The sequence below is a fragment of the Colobus angolensis genome, unplaced genomic scaffold (genome assembly GCF_000951035.1).
Source record: "Colobus angolensis palliatus isolate OR3802 unplaced genomic scaffold, Cang.pa_1.0 Scaffold61, whole genome shotgun sequence".
Classification (NCBI taxonomy): domain Eukaryota; kingdom Metazoa; phylum Chordata; class Mammalia; order Primates; family Cercopithecidae; genus Colobus; species Colobus angolensis.
In genome coordinates, this window is record NW_012119710.1 from 8,840,102 (window position 1) to 8,862,518 (window position 22,417).

The window sequence follows — 22,417 nt, forward strand, 5'->3', positions numbered from 1 at the left end:
TGATCCATTTAAAGGGATTAAGATCAGATAATTCTTTAGTTACCCTTTCAAAAGTATCTGAGCCAGGAACAGGGGATAAATGAGCCTGTGAAGCCTCAAAAATTTGTTCTTTAAGTTTTGCAATATCTAAGTTAAGTTATCATCCCAGGCTTTTTAAAAAGGTCTTGAGACCTTTCCCCAGCTATGTTGATCTTTATTGTAAGCATAAGGCATTATGCAGTAATCAGAAGTATTCCAATCACACTGTAATTGCATACAGTGTTCCAAATTCATAACTCTATCTCCCAGCCATATCATACTCTGGCGGAGATCGTTAATTTGATTAGCCAATTTTTGATCAGCCTGAGCCTGAGAATTCCAGAGTCTAGTGGAGTTTTTCTGCCATGCTTTAACATATTGAGCAGTTTGAACAGAATTGTGGATCACAACTCCAGCGGTTGCTGCCGTTGCAACCGCTGGACGGGGAAGACTCCCATGGACGATGTAAAGAAACTGGTATCCATAGCCCCTCCCTAGCCCTTACCAAGAGAATACTTGTCGTGGGATTAAAAGTAGCATCAATGCATGTGAACAGCTTACAATTACCACGTTCTGTAGTTTGTGTATTGGGAATGATAATTATACTTCCAACCAACAGCATGTAAGGGGATTTGACACAGCTCCTGATAGGTGTCACCTGTTCAGACATCAAGGTGATGTTGAATGGTGTTTTGGTATTAGTGGGAGAGAGTTGATACGTAGCGTTTCATATCTTTATTCCTGTCATAACTGCAGCTAATTTCCATAATTCAGGATGTTCTGGGGCAACAATGGGATGAATCATTTTTGGTCTAGGAGGAACAATGCCTGCGTCCATCCATTTGAATGGGTAAGGAGACACCCATTCTCTCAACCTGTAGGACTGCCGTCCATCATCTACATGTTGTGACAAATAATTAAACTCTGAACATGCTGTATTTTGGCCAGAGCAATCCCGCCAATAATGCCCTTTTGGAGCCCAATCAATAACGATACCCATAGCTAGACTTTGGAGCACTACAGCCTTGGGAGCATGACAATCATTCCATAAAATTGAATTCACTAGAAAAGGTCCCTTTGTAGGTTCCTTTGGGCAGTCTGGCAGTCCTTTTGTTTTATTGCTGTTAGTAGGGACAGGAACCCTCCATTCCTCATGTGGATTAAGTTTAACAGTCAGAAGTTGAAAAGAATTGCAACTGAACACATTATGTACTTGATAAGAATCATTTGTAAAGGACAGTACTGTCCACATCCAATTCTGGTAAAAATAAGCTAAACAACCAGGTGACATCCCAATGCATAGTGCTGGATATTTATAGCCAATTGACAGATTAAAGTGCATACCTTCTTCTTTTGGTTGAGCTGGAAACCTATCATCATTAGGGACCAGCAATGAATGCACTACTATTAGTGTAAACTTCTACTGAGGAGTCCATCCAGGAGACAGACCGAATTAAAGGGGGAAAAGGAACATATGCCCAGTAGGTATAATTTTGAGTTACCCCAACTAGTGGTATACTCACCGCTGCACTACCATAAAGGCAGCCAGAATTATATTACTCATCATTTTGGGGATTCCTTTTTCTTTTAACAATTTTTCTGTTCGATGGGATAAGACCTTTATGTGACCCCATGTTGGTGGAGTTGAACGAGTGGTGTTGTAGGTCACACAGGGAGATTTTGTCTCAATGTCGAGGTCATGAAGTTTATGTGTCAGGCGGCGAAACTTGCTCTTTGGTTTCTGAGGGGTCTTTGCCTTTTGTTTCTGGGAGCGTTTTATCTTTGGAGTTATGGTGCAATTTCAGTTGTCAGGAGGGAACCCACACGGGCTGTTGTCCTATTCCTTTAGGTAGGACTTTCCAATGGTAATGTGCTGCAGGAGCGATGTTGCTAAGGGTTGGAACTGTGAAAGCAAATTTTTCAAAGTCTTGAGGGGCCAGAGGAGTGTTAAAGAAGCAGTCTTTAAGGTCAATGATGATAAATGGCCAATACTCGGGAATCATAGTGGGGGAGGGCAAACCGGGTTGTAATGTCCCCATAGGTTGAAGGACAGCGTTTACTGCCCTGAGATCAGTGAGCATTTTCCACTTACCAGACTTCTTTTGGATAACAAAGACAGGTGAATTCCAGGGAGAAAAAGAGGGTTTGATATGTCCCAATTTTAACTGTTCAAGAACCAAACTATGAAGTGCCTCCAGCTTATCTTTTGGGAGCGGCCACTGATCTACCCAAACCGGTTTCTGAGTTTTCCAAGTCAAAGGGATGGGATCTGGAGGCTTGATAGTGACCACTTCTAAAAAGAATAACCAAGTCCTGTAGAATCTGATTTATGGGTAGGCATAATAGGCTCGGTGATGCCTCGTGCTGATTTTCCTAAGCCCATACCTTGAACAAATCCCATTTTGGTCATAATGTCTTTACTCTGCTGACTATAATTGCCTTGTGGAAAAGAAATCTGTGGGCCCCCCCCCCAATTGATATAAAAGATCTCTTCCCCACAGGTCAACAGGAATGGGTGTAATGAGGGGGCAAATAGTTCCAATCTGTCCTTCAGGGCCCATGTTATGTAAAATTGTGGAACGTTCATAGACTTCTGAAGCCTGACCAACACCAACTAATGCGGTGGACGCATGCTCCTTTGGCCAGTGTCGGGGCCATTGATGTAAAGCGATAGTAGAAACATCAGTACCCGTATCAATCATTCCCTCAAACTTCCTCCCTTGAATATGCATGGAGCACATAGGAAAAGTGTCAGAAATGTTGCCGGCCCAATAAGCCACTTTGCCTTGATAATCTGTGCTACCAAAACCTCCATTTCTCATACAAGAACTGGATCCTAAAGGCATGTAAGGGAGTATCAGAAGTTGAGCAATGCACTCCCCAGCTGCCGCATTCCAAGGGACTGCAGAGCTAATGACAATATGAATTTCACCTGAATAGTCAGAATCAACTACACCAGTATGTACTTGAACACCTTTTAAATTTAGACTTGAACAACCAGATAGCAAACCGACACTGCCAGTCGGCAAGGGACCAAAAACACCTGTGGGAACTGCGGCTCTCCAGGCAACAAAGAAATATCTCTGGTACAACAGAGATCTACTGCTGCTGAGCCTGTGGTGGCAGGGGACAAGCATTGTACTGAGATTCGTGCTGGGGCTGAGCTGTTAGATCCCGTGGCACAAATTGCTGAAGTGGGAATTGGGGTGGAGGTTGAATGGATTGGACTGGGAAGGCACCTGTCTGGCCGGACACCAGGGACTGGGAGTTGAGGAATGCCCCGTTGTTTAGAGGGGCCTGGGGCTGGCCCCTCATCCCGTTTCCCTTGTTGTTAAGAGACTGTAAAGGATTACTATCAATATCAAATCTCGAATGGCATTGAGCAGCCCAGTGATTTCCCTTTCGGCATTGTGGACATAAAGTAGAAGGTGGGACTTCTTGTTGCTGAAAAATTTTGTTGGTGGTGGTGGTGGTGGTGGTGGTGTTGAAAAGAATGGCGACCCGTACACCAGGGACAATTTCTTTTAGCATGTCCTGTCTGAGCGCGTGTAAAGCATTGGCCAGAGAATTGTCAGGGCATTCGAATAGAGGCCATTGCTTGTGCCATGATCATCGCTGTGTGCAGAGTTCCTCCCACCCCTTCACAGGCTTTAATGTAGGAAGTGAGTATATCACCCCCCGGTGGAATTTTGCCTTTAATGGGGCAAATAGTTGCCTGACCATCTGGATTTGCTTGTTCATAAGCCATGAGTTCTACAACAAGTTGTTGGCAGTGGCTATCAGGGGTAGCTTTTTCTGCTGTGTCTTGGGGACGGGCAATAAAATCTAGGTAGGGTTCATGGTGTCCCTTTCTGACGGCCATAAAGGATGGGCATACTTTGCCATCATCTTGAATCTTATCCCAAGCATCTAAGCAACATTTTCACAGTTGTTCAATAACTTCATCATTTAGGTATAGTTTGGTTTCGAATTGCAGCCCACTGACCCAGTCTCAGTAACTGGTCAGCTGTAACATTAACAAAAGGATTGGAGCCCTGATTAAGACAAATATGTTCCTGGACAGCATCAACCCCACCAAGTCCTGAGTTGTAAATACTGGGATTTAGACAAGATTGACTTTGCTAAAATTTCCCAGTCATAGGGCACCAAATGTTTATCTTCTGCCAGGGCTTTTAATGTGGAATGGACAAAAGGAGAGTTAGTGCCATATTGTTTTACTGATTCCTTGAAATCTTTGAGGAATTTAAATGAAAAACTTTCCCAAGTAGCAGGAAGTAGCTGAACCTGACCTGGATGTATGGGGTCAGGTTGAACTACCGCCTGAACTGCTGGAATACCAGGTACTGGCTGTGCCCCAGTGGCAGGCAGTTGTGGAGCTTGATTATTTCCCTGAGCAGCCTGATTGTCAGGCTGAGGGGCTTGATTATTAAGCTGTTGATCTTGATGAGCTGCAGGGTCAGCTGCTTGCTGAGCAGGATCAACGGACTGTGGGTGATTTTGTGCCACTGGGGTGGCGGGTACTGGAGGTTGTAAAATTATAGGAAATTGCCAGGCTTCAAGATCACCATATTTCCTTGCCTGAGCTATAGCCCTCATAAGCGGAGTGTCATTTTCAGGAATGTATGTAACTTGTTGCTTATGAGCGGCAATGTTAGTGTTGGCAACAGCAGTAGCAGCCGGACCAGGAGCAGAAAAAAGGTTGGAATTTTGAATGGAGGAAGAGTTGAGAACCTGAAGGCCAGGATGAGACCAGATTACCCGCTGAGCAGGTCTTTCATGGGCCTGAAATCCAGGCTGCCATGGCAACTGCAGACCAGGCTTCAAGGGAGCCTGATTTGTAGAAAAGGAACCAGGCTTCAAGGGAGCCTGTGACTCCAAGAGAGTCCGATTAGCCAAAAGGAACCAGGCATGAGAAAACTAGGCTGTGGAGGGATAGGGTTGAGGGCCTCTTTACTGGGCGAGAATTGTTATGTCATCCTATCTCATGTTACAGCTAAATACAGCGCATCCTGGGTGCCCAGTTCATTCTGTGTCTCCCAGAGCAACCAGCCAGCCATATTTCACTGGCTCATTAACCAAAACAGGAAATAAATATGAAGGAAACTGAGCTCTAAGTAGCACGTAACCTGGCCTGCATCCAGGAAATAGAGGACTTTGGATCCTTCTAACCCTACTACCCAACTGGCCCCAGTACATTCACTCTCTCAGGAAAACAGCGAGGTCCCAACAGCAAAGAAAAGGAAATAGGATCAAGAGAAACGTGGCTGCTGGCAGAGCAAGGTGAGTCTGCTTAATCTAGTGGTTGGTAACTGGGAATTGGTGATAAGGTTTTTCTACCAAATGAGACTTAGGGCAAACCAGTGTGGGTGAAGGATAGGCAGAGTGTATTGTACTAGCTTTATTGGGTCTGCTCCAAGAGAAAGAAAAAGAAGGGAAATGGAGGGGGACAAGAGAAACAAAAAGAAAAAGAATTTTTTAAACCACATCAGAATTTCTAAGCAGCCTAGAAAAATTGAGCAGTAGAAGCCACCCAATGAACATACACTGCCTTGGCAATGGGGCTTCCCTTAAGGAGGATAATCTGCATTTAACTAATATTGACATAACTGGGACTTTGGAGGATTCTTGTCCACTCACCCCGTTTCCTTTTCCAGAAAATAAGAGAATTGAACTCAATGTTGTCCAAGAGATTTTCTAGTTCCAAAATTTTGCTTTCAGCCAGTACTAACATATGCAAAGCAGCACTCTAAACACTAGGAGAGACCAGGCACAGTGGTGCACGTCTGTAATCCCAGCACTTTGGGAGGCCAAAGTGAGCGGATCACCTGAGGTCAGGAGTTCGAGACCAGCTTAGCCAACAGGGTGAAACCCCATCTGTACTAAAAATACAAAACTTAGCCGGGTGTGGTGGTGGGCGCCTGTAATCCCAGCTACTCAGGAGGCTGAGGCAGGAGAACTGCTTGAACCTGGTTGCAGTGAGCCAAGATCGTGCCACTGCACTCCAGCATGGGTGACAGAGCGAGACTCTGTCTCAAAATAAATAAATAAATAAAATAAACACTACAAGAGACACAAAGATGGAAAAGACGGACCCCTTGCCCTCCGGTAGCCTTTACCCCCTTTGAGTCTTAGTTCTCTCATCTGTAAAACCGGGCGGGTGAGAGGATGAAAGGAAATGTATTTGTAAAGTACCTCTTAAGTGTCCCTATAACTGATGTCTATTATTTGTAACGTGGGATTCATAAACTTGTAGAGGGTTAAGATGCTCCAATGAACTAGAAGAAGTAAAAGTCCTCTTTAAATGTAAGTACAAGTCCATACGTGAGGGACAATCCTGTCGCGTTTATTTTTTGGCAGCATGAATTCGATGACTTCAGCAGTTCCAGTGGCCAATTCTGTGTTGGTGGTGGCACCCCACAGTGGTTATCCTGTGACCCCAGGAATCATGTCTCAGGTGCCCCTGTATCCAAACAACCAGCCACAAGTCCATCTAGTTCCTGGGAACCCACCTGGTTTGGTGTCAAATGTGAATAGTCAGCCTGTGCAGAAAACTTTGAAAGAAGGCAAAACCTTGGGGGTAAGTGGGATTTCCCTTTGCAGGCCACGGACTACACAGCTGGACTGACGGGCGGAGGGGAAGGGAAGGCCTGGGAAATACACAAACACTACATCCCGGAAGTGAGGCTGAGCGGATCGCGCCTTGCCAAACACAGGTCTCTTAGAAAGCTCAGCTGCACGACATCACCGGGGAGGCCTCTGCGTAGGCCTTGTATTTTCTGATTTAGGCATTTTAGGAAAGAGAAAGAAAAGCAACAAAAAAGCAATACGCTTGAATGTTGATCCTGTTGCCAGGATCCACGCCCAGCCCCGTGGCCTCAGAAGAAAGGGAAAGGGGTCCCAGCAAGACCAAAGCAGACCACAAGGTGGAGTCAGAATCCAGTAAGATCGAATCAAATAGTTGCCCAACAGGAAACAAAGCAGGTTAGGCAATCAACAACATAAATGCTCACAGCAACCCCTGAAAGGCTGTCCTGCGCAGGACAAGGAAAGGCCCATTTCACTGTGTAGCCAAATGATGATGAGCATGAATTCGGATGCAGACTGCCCGAGCTCCGACCCTAGCACTACGGGAACATAAATTGATACAACCCTTAGGGAGGGAAATTTGTAACTGTCAAATTTGCAAAATATCCAATAATTCCATTGCTGGAACTTCATCCTCCAGATATGCCTGTATCCACAAAAACTGTGATATGTATGAGCTTATTCATTGCAGCGTGGTTTGTGATAACAAAAAAAAATTGTAATATCCATCAATATAATACTGGTTAAGTCAGTATATTGTGCATCCAAAGAATAAAATGTAGTGGAGCTATAAAAAGCACAAGAAAGCTCTTTATGTAATGATAGGGACACACCCTGAGATATGGAGTTAGTGGAAGAAAGGGGCAGACACTGTATATTATTTGCTGCCATTTATGTGAATTTAAGGAAATAATATATTTGTATTTGCTACCACGTGTGTAATATACAAACATACACAGATGTTCTTTCATTTACAATGGGATTATGTCCCAATGTACCCATCATAAATGTAAAATATCATGTCAAAAATACATTTAATACATGTAACCTACCAATCATCATAGCTTAGCCTCACCTACCTTAAACATGTTCAGAACACTTAGGCTAGCCTACAGTTGGGCAAAAATCATCTAACACAAGCCTATTTAATAATAAGTTATTGAATATCTAATGTAATCTATTGAATACTGGACTGAGAGTGAAAAGCAGAATGGTTGTATGGGTACTCCAAATACGGTTTCTACTGAATACATGTCACTTTCACACCAGAATAAAGTTGAAAACTCTTTGGTTTTTTGAGACAGAGTCTCACTCTGTCACCCAGGCTGGAGTGCAGTGGCACGATCTTGGCTCAGAGCAACCTCTGCCTCCTGGGTTTAAGCGATTCTCCTGCCTCAGCCTCCCAAGTAGCTGGAATTACAGGCACCTGCCATCATGCCTCGCTAATTTTTGTATTTTTGTAGAGACAGGCTTTCACCATGTTGGCCAGGCTGGTCTTGAACTCCTGACCTCAGGTGATCCGCCCGTCTCAGCTTCCCAAAGTGCTGAGGTTACAGGTGTGAGCCACTGCGCCTGGCCCACATGGCACTTTTTATAAGGAAACCAGTCATATTGGATTAGAGACCTGCTCTACTCCAGTGTGACCTCATCCTGGCTAATTACATCTGCAACAACCCTATTTCAAATAGAGTCACATTCTGAGGCACTCAGCATTAGAATTTCAACATATGGATTTGGAGGAGGGTTGGGAGAGGGGAGCATAATTCAACACATAACAATATCCTAAAGAAACAAGAGACGAAGGCAAAGATTTACATACAAGGATGTTTATCACAATGTTACATATAATAGAAAAAAGTAGAAATAATCTTACCTGTCCATAACTCCGTCTCAGCTACTCCACAGACCATCCATAATGGGATCTGAGCAGCCCCAAATAAACATATATTCCAAGAATGTAAACAGTTGTTTTCTCCAGGCGGCGGGGAGATTATACATAGTTTTTATTTCATTTTTGTATTTCCCATATTACTTTTTAGACCATGAAAATAAAACATATATTAAAATTAAAAGTAGGCTCATAGGGGAGGCAGGACCCAGCCTCAGAAACAAGACTTCAGCTTGTGGCTCTCCTGACAGGCCATCCAGATCATCATCGGCCTGGCTCACATCGGCCTCGGCTCCATCATGGCGACAGTTCTCGTAGGGGAATACCTGTCTATTTCATTCTACGGAGGCTTTCCCTTCTGGGGAGGCTTGTGGGTGAGTAACGCAAGTCCTCCTGCAGATGAGTTCCTAGAAGGTGCCAAGGCACTCAAGGCCACCTTGCCAAGTTGTGCAGCTGTACCCTGCAGAAGGTTCCCAGCCACCCAAATGTGGGGGATAGGAATCCAGCCAGCCCTGGCCTTGTTGCACAAGTATATGAGTTTGGTAGGGCCACCCCAACAAAATGTAGTACCACCGGTTGGGTGGCTTAAACAACAGAAATTTGTTATCTCACAGTTCTGGTAGTTGAAAGTCTGGGATGGAGATGTTAGCACAGGGGTTTCCCCTGAGGTCTCTCTCTTTGGTTTGCAGATGGTTTTCTCCCTGAGCCTTTCCACGGCCTTCCCTCCATGCCTGTGTCCTAGTCTCCTCTTCCTACAAGGACACCAGTCATATTGGATTAGGGTCCCCCCGATGACCTCATTTAACCTGAATTACAGTTTTAACAACGCTATCTCCAAACACAGTCACATTCTGAAGCACTACAGATTAGGGTTTCAATCCATGAAATTTGGTGGGAGATAGAGGGTGTGGACACAAGTCAGCCCATAATATCAAACTACAACCCCGCAAGGTGACTTCCTCTCAAAAGGGATGTATTTACTTTTTTTTTTTTTTTTTTTTTGAGATGGAGTCTCATTCTGTTGCCCCAGCTGGGGTGCAGTGGTGCATTCTCGGCTCACCACAATCTCCCCTTCCTGGGTTAAGTAATTCTCCTGCCTCAGCCTCCCTAGTAGCTGGGATTACAGGCATGCACCACCGTGCCTGGCTAATTTTTGTATTTTTAGTAGAGACAAGATTTCACAGTAGCCAGGCTGGTCTCAAACTCCTGACCTCAGGTTATCTGCCTGCCTCAGCCTCCCAAAGTGCTGGGATTACAGGTGTGAGCCACCGCACCTGGCCAAAAGGGATGTATTTTCTTAATTCACAAAGAAAACATCCACATGTAAAGAATACACTAGGAATAGCCCCTGGCGTTGTTGAACATAGGCCCACAAGCCTGAGCTCCAGGAGGAAAACACTCAGCAAAAGTGAAGAGTGGCTTCCCAGCTGTAGAACAGCAAGGGTGTGAGTGTTTCAGCAGTGGCGTCTCAATCTAGATCTACAGATGGGCTTTGGGTGCTCCATTTTGGCAAAATACCTCATATGTTAAAGGTACATTATTTTTCTGGAAGGGTCCATAGCTTTCGTCAGATTATCAGAGTGATCTGTGACTCCATAAAATGTTAAGAACTACAGTCCTTCCACGTCAGTTTATTACCTTTATGGTTCCTTTGCAGTGTCCCCCTGCCCACACACACACACACACACACACACACACACACACACACACACACTCCTTCTTCCCTCTCCACCTTCCTTTCTTCTTTCTCTCCCTTCTGTTACAGTCTTTCTCCTGACTCACACACCTACCTATGACACTAATGCAACTTTCCTCATAAATGGCACAACTCCAGAGTAACCTAGGTGCCAGTCCAAGTCACTCTGCCTCATAAGAGTTAAATAAAATAGCCTAGAGCTGTCTCCATCCCCCACAGCCACATAAGGTCTGCAAATGAACAGGGCTCCTCTAGCGAGGCTCTGCACACACCCAAACGCAGAACTCAGCCCCTTTTCCCTCCCACAACCACTCACAAGATACCTGCTCCTGTATCTCCGACCTTCGTGGAATGCGGGGCTATGGAGAGGTCTAGCATCACGGTCACCCAGGCTTACCATTGAGCACACAATGCCTACCACTGAGCACTGGATTCCAGCAAGTGCCGGTGAGCAGCAGGCAGTTGTCCGGGCATCTCAAATGCCTCACTGACCACGCCGCCTCCCACCAGGCTGCTGAGTGCCTTCAGCCCTCACGACTTTCCTCCTTTTGCTCTGCAGGGCAGTTGTGCTCTTTGCTGCTTTCTTGATCCCAGGACTGTCTTTCTATTTCCCAAAGATCAATATCCTCTTCTGAAACAAACGCCCATCTCCTCTGGCACCTCAGAAGGACTGAGAGGGACATGGAAAGTCCAGCCCTTCCTCCCCATCAAATCTCTACAAACAGAAGGGTGTGAACCTGAGATTTGTTTTTCCACTCATGGGAGAATATGGCCTTGGCCTTGGAAGGCAGAAGCTGCTGGAATAAGTTTTCATTGTAAATAACTATTTCCACTCTACGGCACATGCATCTGCCCTGGGTAGGAGGGAATATGGGTTGAGGGTTAGGAACATGGAGTCTGAAATCAAGCTGCCTGGATTTGATTCTCAAATGCATGTGCCAGAGAGTGGAAACAGTTATTTCCAATGAAAACTCTGCTGGATGATGTTGTGTGAGTTGTTCACAATCTCCAAGCCTTAGTCTCCTCGTTGATAAAATGGCAAGAGTAATAGTGCTTGATGGGCCACCATGTGGTTAAATGAGGCGAGATTAAATAAGCACTTCGTGTGTTGGGAGGAGGGCAGTGATGGGTTGCTAGTCAGTACACGGCTTCTTTTGGGAGTGATGCAAATGTTCTAACTCAGATTGTAGTGATGGTTGCACAACTCTATAAATACACTAAAAATAATTGCATCATATACTTTAAATGGGTGAATTATATGATACATGAATTATATGTCAATGAAGCCTTTTTGTAAAAAGCATTTTCTATAGCGTCTCACAAATGCTAGCTCCTGTTAAACCATAGCTCATGCCCTCTCATACCACTGTTGCTAGCCCATTGGGCCAATGATGGCAGGAAATTCCATCAGCCACAGGGCCTGCAGAATACCAGTGTTGGATGAAATGCACACAGTTGACATCATCATCCTGTATTTGATGTTCAGCATCATAAGGACACCATGTTTATCTGAGTAACTAAAAGTCATTTGTCCAGACATGCAGACAGGCAAGGATTGATTTCAGGCTTCTCTCTAAAAGCATCAGAGAAGACGCTGGTAACCCCTTCCTTCTTCCCTCCAGAGCCCCCAAACCTAACTGAATCTTGATATAAAGACTGGAAAACAATAGGGTGTACATGTGGGAAAATGAAATACAGGGAAATAATCCAACATTTATTGAGCATCTACTATGTGCAAAGATATGCTAAATGCCAGATATAGGGCATAAGTTATCTCATGACAATGGCTCTTGGGAAGAGCTAGAAATTTTTCCATTTTGCAGATGAGGAAATAAAGATTTAGAGAACTTAATAACTTACCTAAGGTTAAGAGTTTCTAGCCAGAATTTAAAACCAGGTTTGCTGGGTCCTAGAATACATATTTATCCCACCCCAGGGCCCTTTTACGCAATGCAGAACAGCTCATTTTTTCTGTTCCCCATGTTGAGCTGATGGTTCCAGCAAAGGTACCCACTGTGTGTGACCAGAATCACAGAAGCCTGGGGAAGGGCACCCTAGCCCCTGACCTCTTTCTAAACCCACTCTGTTCTGCACCAGTTTATCATTTCAGGATCCCTCTCTGTGACAGCAGAAAATCAGCCACATTCTTATTGCCTGGTAAGTTACACTCTGAGACCAGCTCTTCCAACTAGAGACTTACAGAATGGTATCACAAGGGGGAAAATAAAGTCACATACGATTTCTCTGGCAGCCTTACACCTACTATAACCAGACACAGAGTGCTCACACACATTCCTGCTCATACAGACTGGCCACAGTAGCCTGGCCCTGGAGTCACATGTGGAAAAGTCCCAAGAGGATGCAGAAGTGAGAAGGGGCAATACAGTCACCTTAGCTAAGGCATCAGAGTATGGAGAGCGTGAGAAAGACAGAGATAACAGCTTTCCTAAGAAACCCTGCCATGGAGAGGCACAGAGCTCCCAGGGGCCCAGGGCTGCCCTCTAGCAGAGCAAGGAGCCAAGAGTACCTCCAGTACACAGAGCAGGGCTCCGGGGATCTGAAAGAGGCTCAGTCACTTCCTTCCCTAAGGAATCCGGCCAACAGAGCTCTGATAATCAACACGGACAGAGCTTTGTGCTCCCCTAGCAACAGACCAAGAAAGTACCTTCATTTGTCTCACAAGCAGGGTGAGGGTACACTTTATGAAGGGTAAAGGGACTCAAGGTGACCAGGTCCCTACAACCAGATGAGATCTATTTCAAAGTCTTCAAAAGAAAGCTCAAAATATCCAAGCATATCTTTCTGCACATGGCCTAGAATCATGGAGCATCTGAGCCTATCACATCCCAAGACACTTGAGCTGAGACTCTATTTATCCTATGGGACAAATAGGTCAAGTGTTTCCCAGAAACTATTCTTTTTTTTTTTCTTTTTTTTTTTTTTTTTTTTTTTTTTTTGTGAGACGGTGTCTTGCTCTGTCCCCCAGGCTGGCGGGCAGTGGTTTAATCTCGACTCACTGCAGACTTCGCCTCTTGGGTTCAAACTATTCTCCTGCCTCAGCCTCCTGAGTATCCGGGATTACAGGTGCACACCACCATGCCCAGCTAATTATTGTATTTTTTGGTATTTTGGCAGAGATGAAGTTTCGCCATTTTGGCCAGGCTGGTCTTAAACTCCTGACCTCAGGTGATCCGCCTGCCTCTGCCTCCCGAAGTGCTGGGATTACAGGTGTGAGCCACCACGTCCAGCCCCAAAGATTGTTCTTGAGAACGTTTCTCCCATGCTATGCTCAATGAAGATAGTTAGATGAACTTGGGAAAATCTCTATGTATTGTCCCCTCTCTGAAAGATCTAAAGTCTTCATTAAAGGCTCTGAGAAGTCCTGCCACGATGATCTGTTTACCTTTGCTCAACCCAACTATTTTCAAAGCTAACTTACCCCAAAATCTTTCTTGCACAGAACACCTCTTTACTTGCAGTGAAAATAGGGTACCTGGGATTTGCATTAAGAAACACTTTTTGATGAAAAGAGTTATAGAGATGGATGGTGGCAATGGTTTCAGAGCAGTGCCGATGTATTTAATGCTACTGAACTGTAACACTTGAAAATGATTAGGATGTTAAATTTTACATCGCATATATTTTAACACAATTTTAGAAATTGGGGGGAAAGAGAAACACTTGTTGGGTCTCCGCAGCTATAACGGTTTTTCTCGCCCACCCTGACCCTCTGTGTCTTCTTCAGCTGTCTGGCAGTTTGGGCTTGAACATCGTCAGTGCAATCTGCTCCGCGGTTGGAGTCATACTCTTCATCACAGATCTAAGTATTCCTCACTCATATGCCTACCCCAACTATTATCCTTACGCCTGGGGTGTGGTGAGTATCCCTCTCAACCAAAGATCCTCTAAGTTCTGAATTAGCTCCACTGAGAAAACTCCCAAAAAGAACCTGACAACCAAGCTTCCTCATTGAACATGGTAGGAAAAGGAGGTGCTTTCAGAATAGGAACAAAGTTTAAAGTCCTTGACCCATAGCTTTAAGCACATGACCTTTCTCAGTTTGAGTTTCTGCCTTTGTAAAACAATACCTACCTTGTGGCAGTGTTGAGAGAATGAAATGCAATTTTACAAAGAATGCATATGTACCCACCAACCAGCACCTCTCCTCACATTCTCTGCCTTCTTGCCTATTACTATATGCAAGAGGTTAGTAAACTTATTCTCTAAAGGGCCAATAGTAAGCATTTAAGGTTTTGCAGGCCTACAGTCTCTGTCATGCAGCTATAGCTGCTTTACAGCAGCCACAGAAAACACTAAACAAATGAACGTGGCTGTGTACTGAGAAAACTTTATTTACAAAACAGGCAGCAGGCAGGATTTGACCCATGGTTCATAATTCGCCAACCTCTACTACACACTAGCACTGTCCAATAGAAATATGCAAGCCACATATGTTATTTTAATTTTCTAGTTGCCACATTTAAAAGAGAGAGAGAGTGAAAGCAATGGGTGAAACTGATTTTAATAATCTGTTTTATTTAACCCCGTATATCCAAAATATTGTCATTTCAACATGTAATCAGTATAAAAACTTGGTTCGCTATTTTGCATTGGGAAACTAAATCTTTGAAATCCAGTGTATATTTTGCACTTACGGCACATCTCGATTTGGTACCAGCTGCATCTCAAGTGTTTAAAAGCCAGATGGGAATTGTGGCTGCTGAATTGAACAGGGCAGCTACAGATGAGCTACCTGTGTCCCATGTAAATTCAATCCTCCGTCTGCACAACTGAGTCCATCGTCTCCTACCTGCTGAAGTTCTCCTCCCCTCTCCCTCACCCCGTCTCTCCTCTACATCATCAGTCTTTCCCCCTTTACTGGGGCTTTTGCATCAGCATTAAGCATGCTTTTGTTTCTTAAAAAACAAACCAACCAATCTCCTCTTCGTTTTACTCCCTTTACCCGCTACCACCATATCTCTCTGACCCTCTTGGCAGACAAATTCTTAAAAGAATTGTCTACACTTAGTGACTCCAATCCTCTTCTCTCATATTCTCTCTGAACCTGCTCCAATTAGACTTTCAGCCTCGCTTCCCCCAAACACCTGCTCTTCTCCAAATCCCCAATGGGGTGACTGATCCTTCTTCTCCGAGGGACTTTGCTTGACTTCCAGCCTCTACCCTCACTGATTGCCCTCTTCTCTGTCTCCTCTGCTAGTTCTCTTTTTCCCAATCTCTTAGGCTCCATAATTGGTTCTCTGGTTTTCTGTCTCTATTCATTTGTCTATCTCATTTAGTCTGGCAATTTGAAACACGTTGTCTATGATCATTGTTCCAGAATACACGGCTCCAGCCAAATCTTCTCCCCTACACAGCACTCTAGCATGTCCAATAGTCAACGCAACAGCTCAAAGTTCATGCATCCAAGTCTGATCTCCAGATTTCACTTCCCAAACCTTCTCTATGCAGTTTTCCTGATTCCAGTTGATGGTAACGCCATCCTTCCAGTTGCTCGGGATGAAACCTTGAAGTCGTCGTTGACCCTCTCTTTCTCTTACACCTCACAGCCAATCCCTCAGGCAATTCTGTTGGTTCTACTTTCAAAATGCATTCAGAATCCCACCATTTTCCCCCAGCCCCTCTACTCCCACACTGGCCCGAGCCACCGCATCTCTCATCTAGTCATGGAAACAGCCTCCTGACTGCTCCCCTTCTCCCACTCTGGCCTCACTGCCGCTGTTGATAGCATGGCCACCAGAGGGGTCCTTTGGAAACATAAGATCCAAAGCTATAGCTAGCTGCCTTATAGCAGCCACAGAAAACACTAAGCAAATGAACATGGCTGTGTTCTGAGAAAACTTTATTTTCTCAGAGAAGATGCCACTTCTCTGCTGGCATCTTACTCAGAAAAAAAGTCAATGTCCTTCCAGCAGCCTAAGATGCTGGCCCTCTGGTGCCCCCAGACCCAGGCTCTGCTGCCATCCTCTGGCTCTGCTGCTGAACCACGGGAACCTCCTTGATGTTTTCTCCAACACTCCAGGCATGTTTCCACCTTCAGGCCTGGAATGTTCCCTCTGACTGGGGCATTCTTCCCTCAGATGTTCCCACAGCTTCCTCCATCCCTTCCCTCACCTCCTTCAGATCACTACTCTGCAACCACCTTCCCAATGAGGCCCACCTGAAGAACCCAGCACCCACACTCTCCCAGTAACCCACTTCCCTTCCCCTTATCTATCTTTTCTGTAGTGTATGCATCTAACACCCTCTGCAAATGACTTATTTATTACATTTCATGCTTACTGCCTGTCCCTAGAATGAGCTTCTTAAGGACAGGGATGTTTTCTGTTTCACTCACTGTCATACCTCAAATACCTAGAACTGTGCCTGGCACACGGTTGACACTCTGTAAGCATTTGTCAAGGAATAAATGAATGTGCCAGCTGTGATGCGTCCTCAGCAGACATCAACAGCCATTAACTGTTGTTTATATTCGATCGGATCCTTTTATCTGCAGAGACGTAAAGACTTATCTTTCCAAGATTCTTAGGCAAACCCCCTCCCTAGAGACGCTATGGACCAAGTCCATGTCATTTATCAAAAGTACCTTGAGTTTCTCCCCTCCCAGAAACATTCTATGACTCCCAGATACTGTAGGATTAAAGTCCAAATTCCTTAGCCAGGTATTTGCCCTCCCTGGGGGGTCTGGCTCTATCTCACTGTGCCCTACAGTTCACCTCCCTTCGACTCTCTCACTCACCCTGAACCCCAGCCACTCCCGTCCACTGGGAGAGGCAGCCACATCAAGTATGTGGGAATTTTCCTGCTGGGAAAGAACCAATCAGGGAGGCACAGACTGCTCAATACAAGAAATTAAGAAGCAAATGCTGGTGGAGGAACTAAGGGAAAGGAAGATGGGAGAAGAGTTTAGGAAAGACTAACCCCAAGCAGCATAGCTAGTTGCCCTGGATTAGAGGGAGCAGGGAATGAGAACTCGCCCCATGCCCACCACCCATTCCAACTTCAAGCCTCAGTCATCCCATCTGAATGTGGAGGGTCGGGCTGCATCCGAGCTTTACAAAGAATGACCCAAGGAATGGTGAGGCTCCAGGGCTTCAACAGCAGAAATTATTTTTCATCAAATAACGAATATCTCAGCTGCTTGAGGGACCCCTTTTCCATGCAAGATTTTATGTGTAAAAAAATTTTATTTAAAAAAAAATTGAAAAGGACCAGCATATTTTGCCCGGGCCATTCTACTCTAAGTCTCTGTGATCTGTTGACTTGGACATCATTATCCTGCCCTCCCCTTTTCTTGGGACAACTGCCTGTACCCTCACCCTCTCTAAATCCCTTCATGAGAATGAACCTCTCATTCCTCAGTGCCCTGAGATATCTTTTTGCTGTTCTGTAGCTCTTACCCCATCTGATGTGAATTATAATTATCTGCATCTGTTTTCCTACTAGCTTGTGCCTGCCAGGATGCATTTCTTAGCAGCTTCTACCAAATCACTTGCTAAATGGAGAGGAAGGAGAAGAAAAGGGGCTGAGGAGAGGCCTCTCCAAAAGAGAGAATTCTCCAAGCATCTGGCTGTCACCAATACTGTTTTTAAAAATCATAATTGAGATAATTGAGGCTGGGCGTGCTGGCTCATACCTGTAATCCCAGCACTTTGGGAGACCGAGGCAGGTGGATCACTTGAGCTCAGGAGTTCAAGACCAGCCTGGGCAACGTGGCGAAACCCCATCTATACAAAATATACAAAAATTAGCCAGGCATGGTAGCGTGTGCCTGTAATCCCAGCTACTTGGAAGGCTGAGGCACGAGAATCACTTGAACCCAGGAGGCGGAGCTCACAATGCTGAGCTCATGCCACTGCTCTCCAACCTGAGTGGTAGAGCGACACTCTGTCTCAAAAAAATTTAAAAATCATAATTGAGAGGCATTTCTTTGGTACCTACTGCATGCCATCCACCTTCACTATGAAATGTTCTCATGACACATGATTGAAACCCAAATGGCAATGGGAGTCATTCCTGGACCATTTAGATTGAAACTCTCTTCCCAGATACTCTGGAAGGCCCCATTCTCCTGGGTATTCTTGGGTAACAGAAAGTGAGGTTTTTTTTCTCCTGGTTACCTCCTGCTACGGTTAAATTACTTCAGTTTGGGGATCCTTTCACTGACGCTTCTTCCCAAGCCAGAGAAACAGCCCCAATTCCTCCCCTCCACAAAACACCACTGTCACAGTCAAGAAAGTCTTTTCAGAGGCTGACTCTTCCCCAGAGGTTCAGAGGGATGGTGGAGGTTTACATCAGAGCCCAGCAAACCACCAATTACTGAAGATTAGACATCCTTGCTTTGAGAAGTCTTCATTTTTCACAGGAAAAATTCATTTTCCTGTGGCCTCCCCCTTCCCACTATGGTGCTCAGCTCCTTTTTCCTCTAACCATCTCCCTGTTCTCTCTGTGGCTTGTCCATACCCTCCAATTCCTATCCACAGCCTCCCCAGAGCAGTGTCACTGCTCCCCTGTCTGACTCCAGAGCACGCCCTCAGGTCTCCACACCCAAAGCAGCCTCTCAAGGGGCTTCCCTAAACATGGTCATCCCTTTTCCCAGAGGAATACTATCAAGTAAGTGTTGCAATAACAATTCTTTTACCACCACACGATCCTTACAAAAATCCGGTGGGAAATTTTCTCCCAGGCTGAGAGAGGATAGGGGACTTCCGCAAAGCCATAGAGAGTCCATGGCAGGGCCCCAGTGAGAGGTCAGTTCGGACCCCCAGTCCAGTGCTCCTGCCCTCCCCATCTGCTCTGCCTCCAGAACCCTGGATTGGCGATTTCTGGTGTGCTGCTGGTCTTCTGCCTCCTGGAGTTTGGCATTGCGTGCGCATCTTCCCACTTTGGCTGCCAGTTGGTCTGCTGTCAATCAAGCAATGTGAGTCCCAGGGCTCCTCAGTGGGTGGAACGATGTCCCCAAAAAGGTGGAGACAAGGGAGCGCTTTGTGCTTTCCACTGCCTGCTCAGGAGCAGGAGTAGTTCCTCGGTGCCCGAGGCCTTTGGCACATGCCCGTCCTTCTTAGCATGCCCCCTGTGTGCCTGTGTTTTCCAGGTGAGTGTCATGTATCCAAACGTCTATGCAGCAAACCCAGTGGTCATCCCAGAACCAGTGACCTCACCACCAAGTTATTCCAGTGAGATCCAAGCAAATAAGTAAAGCTATAGATTCTGGAAGCATCTTTCACTGGGAACAAAAGAAGTCCTCCTTCCTTTCTGGGCTTCTACAACCCAGGTCGTTCCTGTCCCGACAGCTGAGGAAATGTCTCTCCCACTGTTCGTACTCTCACCTTCATTCTTCAATTCAGTTTAGTAAATCATGCTGTTTCTCTATCAAGAAGAAGACAGAGATTTTAAATGGATGTTAACGAAGAGGGCCTCCCTAGGGTGCATGCACCTGCACGTATGCGGGCATCCAGCCTGGGGCCTTGGCACACACACACTCTTGTGCTCTGCTGCATGTGAGCTTGCGGGTTAGAGGAACAAATATCTAGACATTCAATCTTCACTCTTTCAATTGTGCATTCATTTAATAAATAGATACTGAGCATTCAATGTGTTCAAGGCTCTCTTCATGGCAGGAGGGGGCTGGACATTGACATGACACAGTCTTGGACCTCAAGGCACTTCTGACCTCAGGAGAGAGGACACCAGGACATCATGGGAGCAATTTTCACTCACAAAGGGCAACATGGGGGAGAAGCAGAAGGAGCACAGAGTGAAGTATGATTTATTCTGGCTGTGATGCAGAAAGGAAGGAATGAGGAGAGCAGAGGACAGGTCTGGTTGGGGGAGCAAGATCTGAATGGGGCACTAAAGGACAGTGAGGATTTTCAGTGTAATAAGGGACCACATGGTTTGGGAGGCCTTTGGAGAGAATGATCTGTCCTTTTAGATTCTGTTACCAATGATGCAACCAAATTCACAAATGTGCAAGAATGTAGAAGGAATCTTCCAGAGACATAAGGCCAGTACATCATTATCCGTAAAAGGACTAATTCCAAAGAGAAATGGCTGCGTCATTATTGTTACCACTTCTGCATTTACAGTGGTAACAGCATCTAAAAGGACTAATCCTTTCAGCAGATGACTCACTCTCTCCAAAGATCTCTCAAACAGCATGGTCCCTCATTACACTGAAAATCCCTCACTATCCTTTAATGACCCACTTAGACGTTGCTTCCTGAACCAGGCAAAATTTAAATATTGTTATGTATGATAACCAATGGGCATCCAAGAAGTTGCATTCTGAGGGGTTATGGCAATCATCTCTAAAGTCCAGGTGTTGTCAAGCTTTCCTTAGCTACAGAAGCAGTTTGTTTGTTGTTTGTTTTGATCACTAAATACAAAATGTGATTTTGCTCTTGTAAATAACTTTGTTCTTGAGGTTATCTAAGAAGTTTCTTCTAAATGGCATGCAGTTAGAGGTCTGTTGCCTGTACACATGCATCTTCTCATCTTCTCTGATCAGTGATCCTTCTGATGCCCATCAGCTAGCCAGGAACAGGAGGGTTTTCATTTGCTAGAACTAAATGGGCCTTAAGAATTACAGACCTCCCAAAAAATTGATTTCTCAAGTGGAATATGAGGCATGTCATATCCTGGTTCTAGATCAGTCCTTCACATATCTGTTTTGTAAGCCAGGAGATTAGGACATTGAGCTCCCCAAAAGGGATCCACCTGTTTACACCGTTCTCTGAGGGCTGGGTAAACAGAGCAAGCCTGCCCCTCTCACCACCTCCTTTCTTTTTTTTTTTTTTTTTGAGACGGAGTCTCGCTCTGTCGCCCAGGCTAGGGTACAGTGGCTGGATCTCAGCTCACTGCAAGCTACGCCTCCCGGGTTTACGCCATTCTCCTGCCTCAGCCTCCCGAGTAGCTGGGACTACAGGCGCCCGCTACCTCGCCCGGCTAGTTTTTTGTATTTTTTAGTAGAGACGGGGTTTCACCGTGTTAGCCAGGATGGCCTCGATCTCCTGATCTCATGATCTGCCCGTCTCGGCCTCCCAAAGTGCTGGGATTACAGGCTTGAGCCACCGCGCCCGGCCACCACCTCCTTTCTTATTGCTGCCTCTTGCTGCCCCATCTAACTCCACACCTCCTTCTCATACTACAGAACTCTACCCCTCAACCCTGACCCTCCATTTGTTCTCAGAGCCTCCTTCCTGACATTTCTGACCTATGAGTTAACTCAGATAATGCTAACATAGCTCACTTCCCACAGTGTAGGTCATCCCAGAGAAAGCACTTTCTAACACATCTGGTGCCTCTCCAGATGGGGGCACCTGACCCTGCCCTCCTAAAGTCACCATGGGACTTGTTGGAACAGATTCTTTCCTATCTTATCACCTACTATATTAGTCCTGTGTTCTAGGCCCTTGTCCCAGGGGGACCAATTGCCAACCTAGGGTGACAGCTCATTGCATAAAATGCTATGCATTCTCTGCACCACCCCACAAGCCCTCCATCCACAGGGCTCCATACCCTTCCTATCCACTCCATAACAATGGAACGTAAAACCCAGAAGAGATCTCAGAGAGCTGTGGCCCACCCAGCTATTTAACCATAGCACTGTGGTAGTGCAGTGGTTTAAATCTGCCCTCCAAAACTCATGTTGCAATTTAATTACCATTGTAATGCTATTTAAAGGTGGAGTCTTTAAAAGATGATTAGATCATAAGGCCTCTGCCCTCATGAATGGAGTAATGCCATTATTTTGGGAGTGGGTTAGTTATCACAGTTGTGGGCTCCTGATAGAAGGATAAATTTTGGCCCCATCCTCTCTTCGCCTCATGTGCTCATTTGCCCTTTGCCCATGTTATAATGCATCAAGGCCCTCAGCAGATACTGGCACCATGCTCTTGGACTTCCCAGCCTCCAGAACTGTGAGAAATAAATTTCTTTTCTTTATGAATTACCCAGTCTCTGGTATTCTGTTATAGCAATGTAAAACAGCCTAAGACAGGTAGAGATGGAAATTTGCCCAAGGTCATCAACCCAGCTAGAGGTATAGCCAGGTCCAGAACCAGAACTTCAGATGGCTAGTTCAGGACTCCTTGCAGAAGGAGGACCATGTGGTTAAAAAAAAAAAAAAAAAATCAGGGTGATTAAGATTAAAACACTGTTTTCCTTAGCTTAAAATGACACGGGATCCTCTGGGTGCCACTTCACCAGCC

The 22,417-nt window shown here is 45.4% G+C and overlaps 1 protein-coding gene across 1 annotated transcript; it reads left to right on the forward strand.

Annotated features, from left to right (window-relative positions):
- Positions 1 to 5,095: 5,095 nt before the first annotated feature.
- On the forward strand, positions 5,096 to 19,799 carry MS4A8 (membrane-spanning 4-domains, subfamily A, member 8). The gene is made up of 7 exons (XM_011963542.1): positions 5,096 to 5,298; positions 6,376 to 6,595; positions 8,743 to 8,865; positions 12,285 to 12,344; positions 13,933 to 14,064; positions 19,012 to 19,125; positions 19,300 to 19,799. Exons 2-7 carry the CDS (start codon positions 6,377 to 6,379, stop codon positions 19,402 to 19,404), a joined length of 753 nt encoding a protein of 250 aa, XP_011818932.1. The 5' UTR covers positions 5,096 to 5,298; position 6,376; the 3' UTR covers positions 19,405 to 19,799.
- Positions 19,800 to 22,417: the final 2,618 nt, after the last annotated feature.

Coding starts and splice junctions, on each gene's coding strand:
- MS4A8 (XM_011963542.1), top strand. CDS start 6,377: ATGAATTCGATGACTTCAGCAGTTCCAGTGGCCAATTCTGTGTTGGTG. Junction 6,596..8,742: donor AAGAAGGCAAAACCTTGGGG/GTAAGTGGGATT, acceptor CTCTCCTGACAG/GCCATCCAGATCATCATCGG. Junction 14,065..19,011: donor ATCCTTACGCCTGGGGTGTG/GTGAGTATCCCT, acceptor CTCTGCCTCCAG/AACCCTGGATTGGCGATTTC.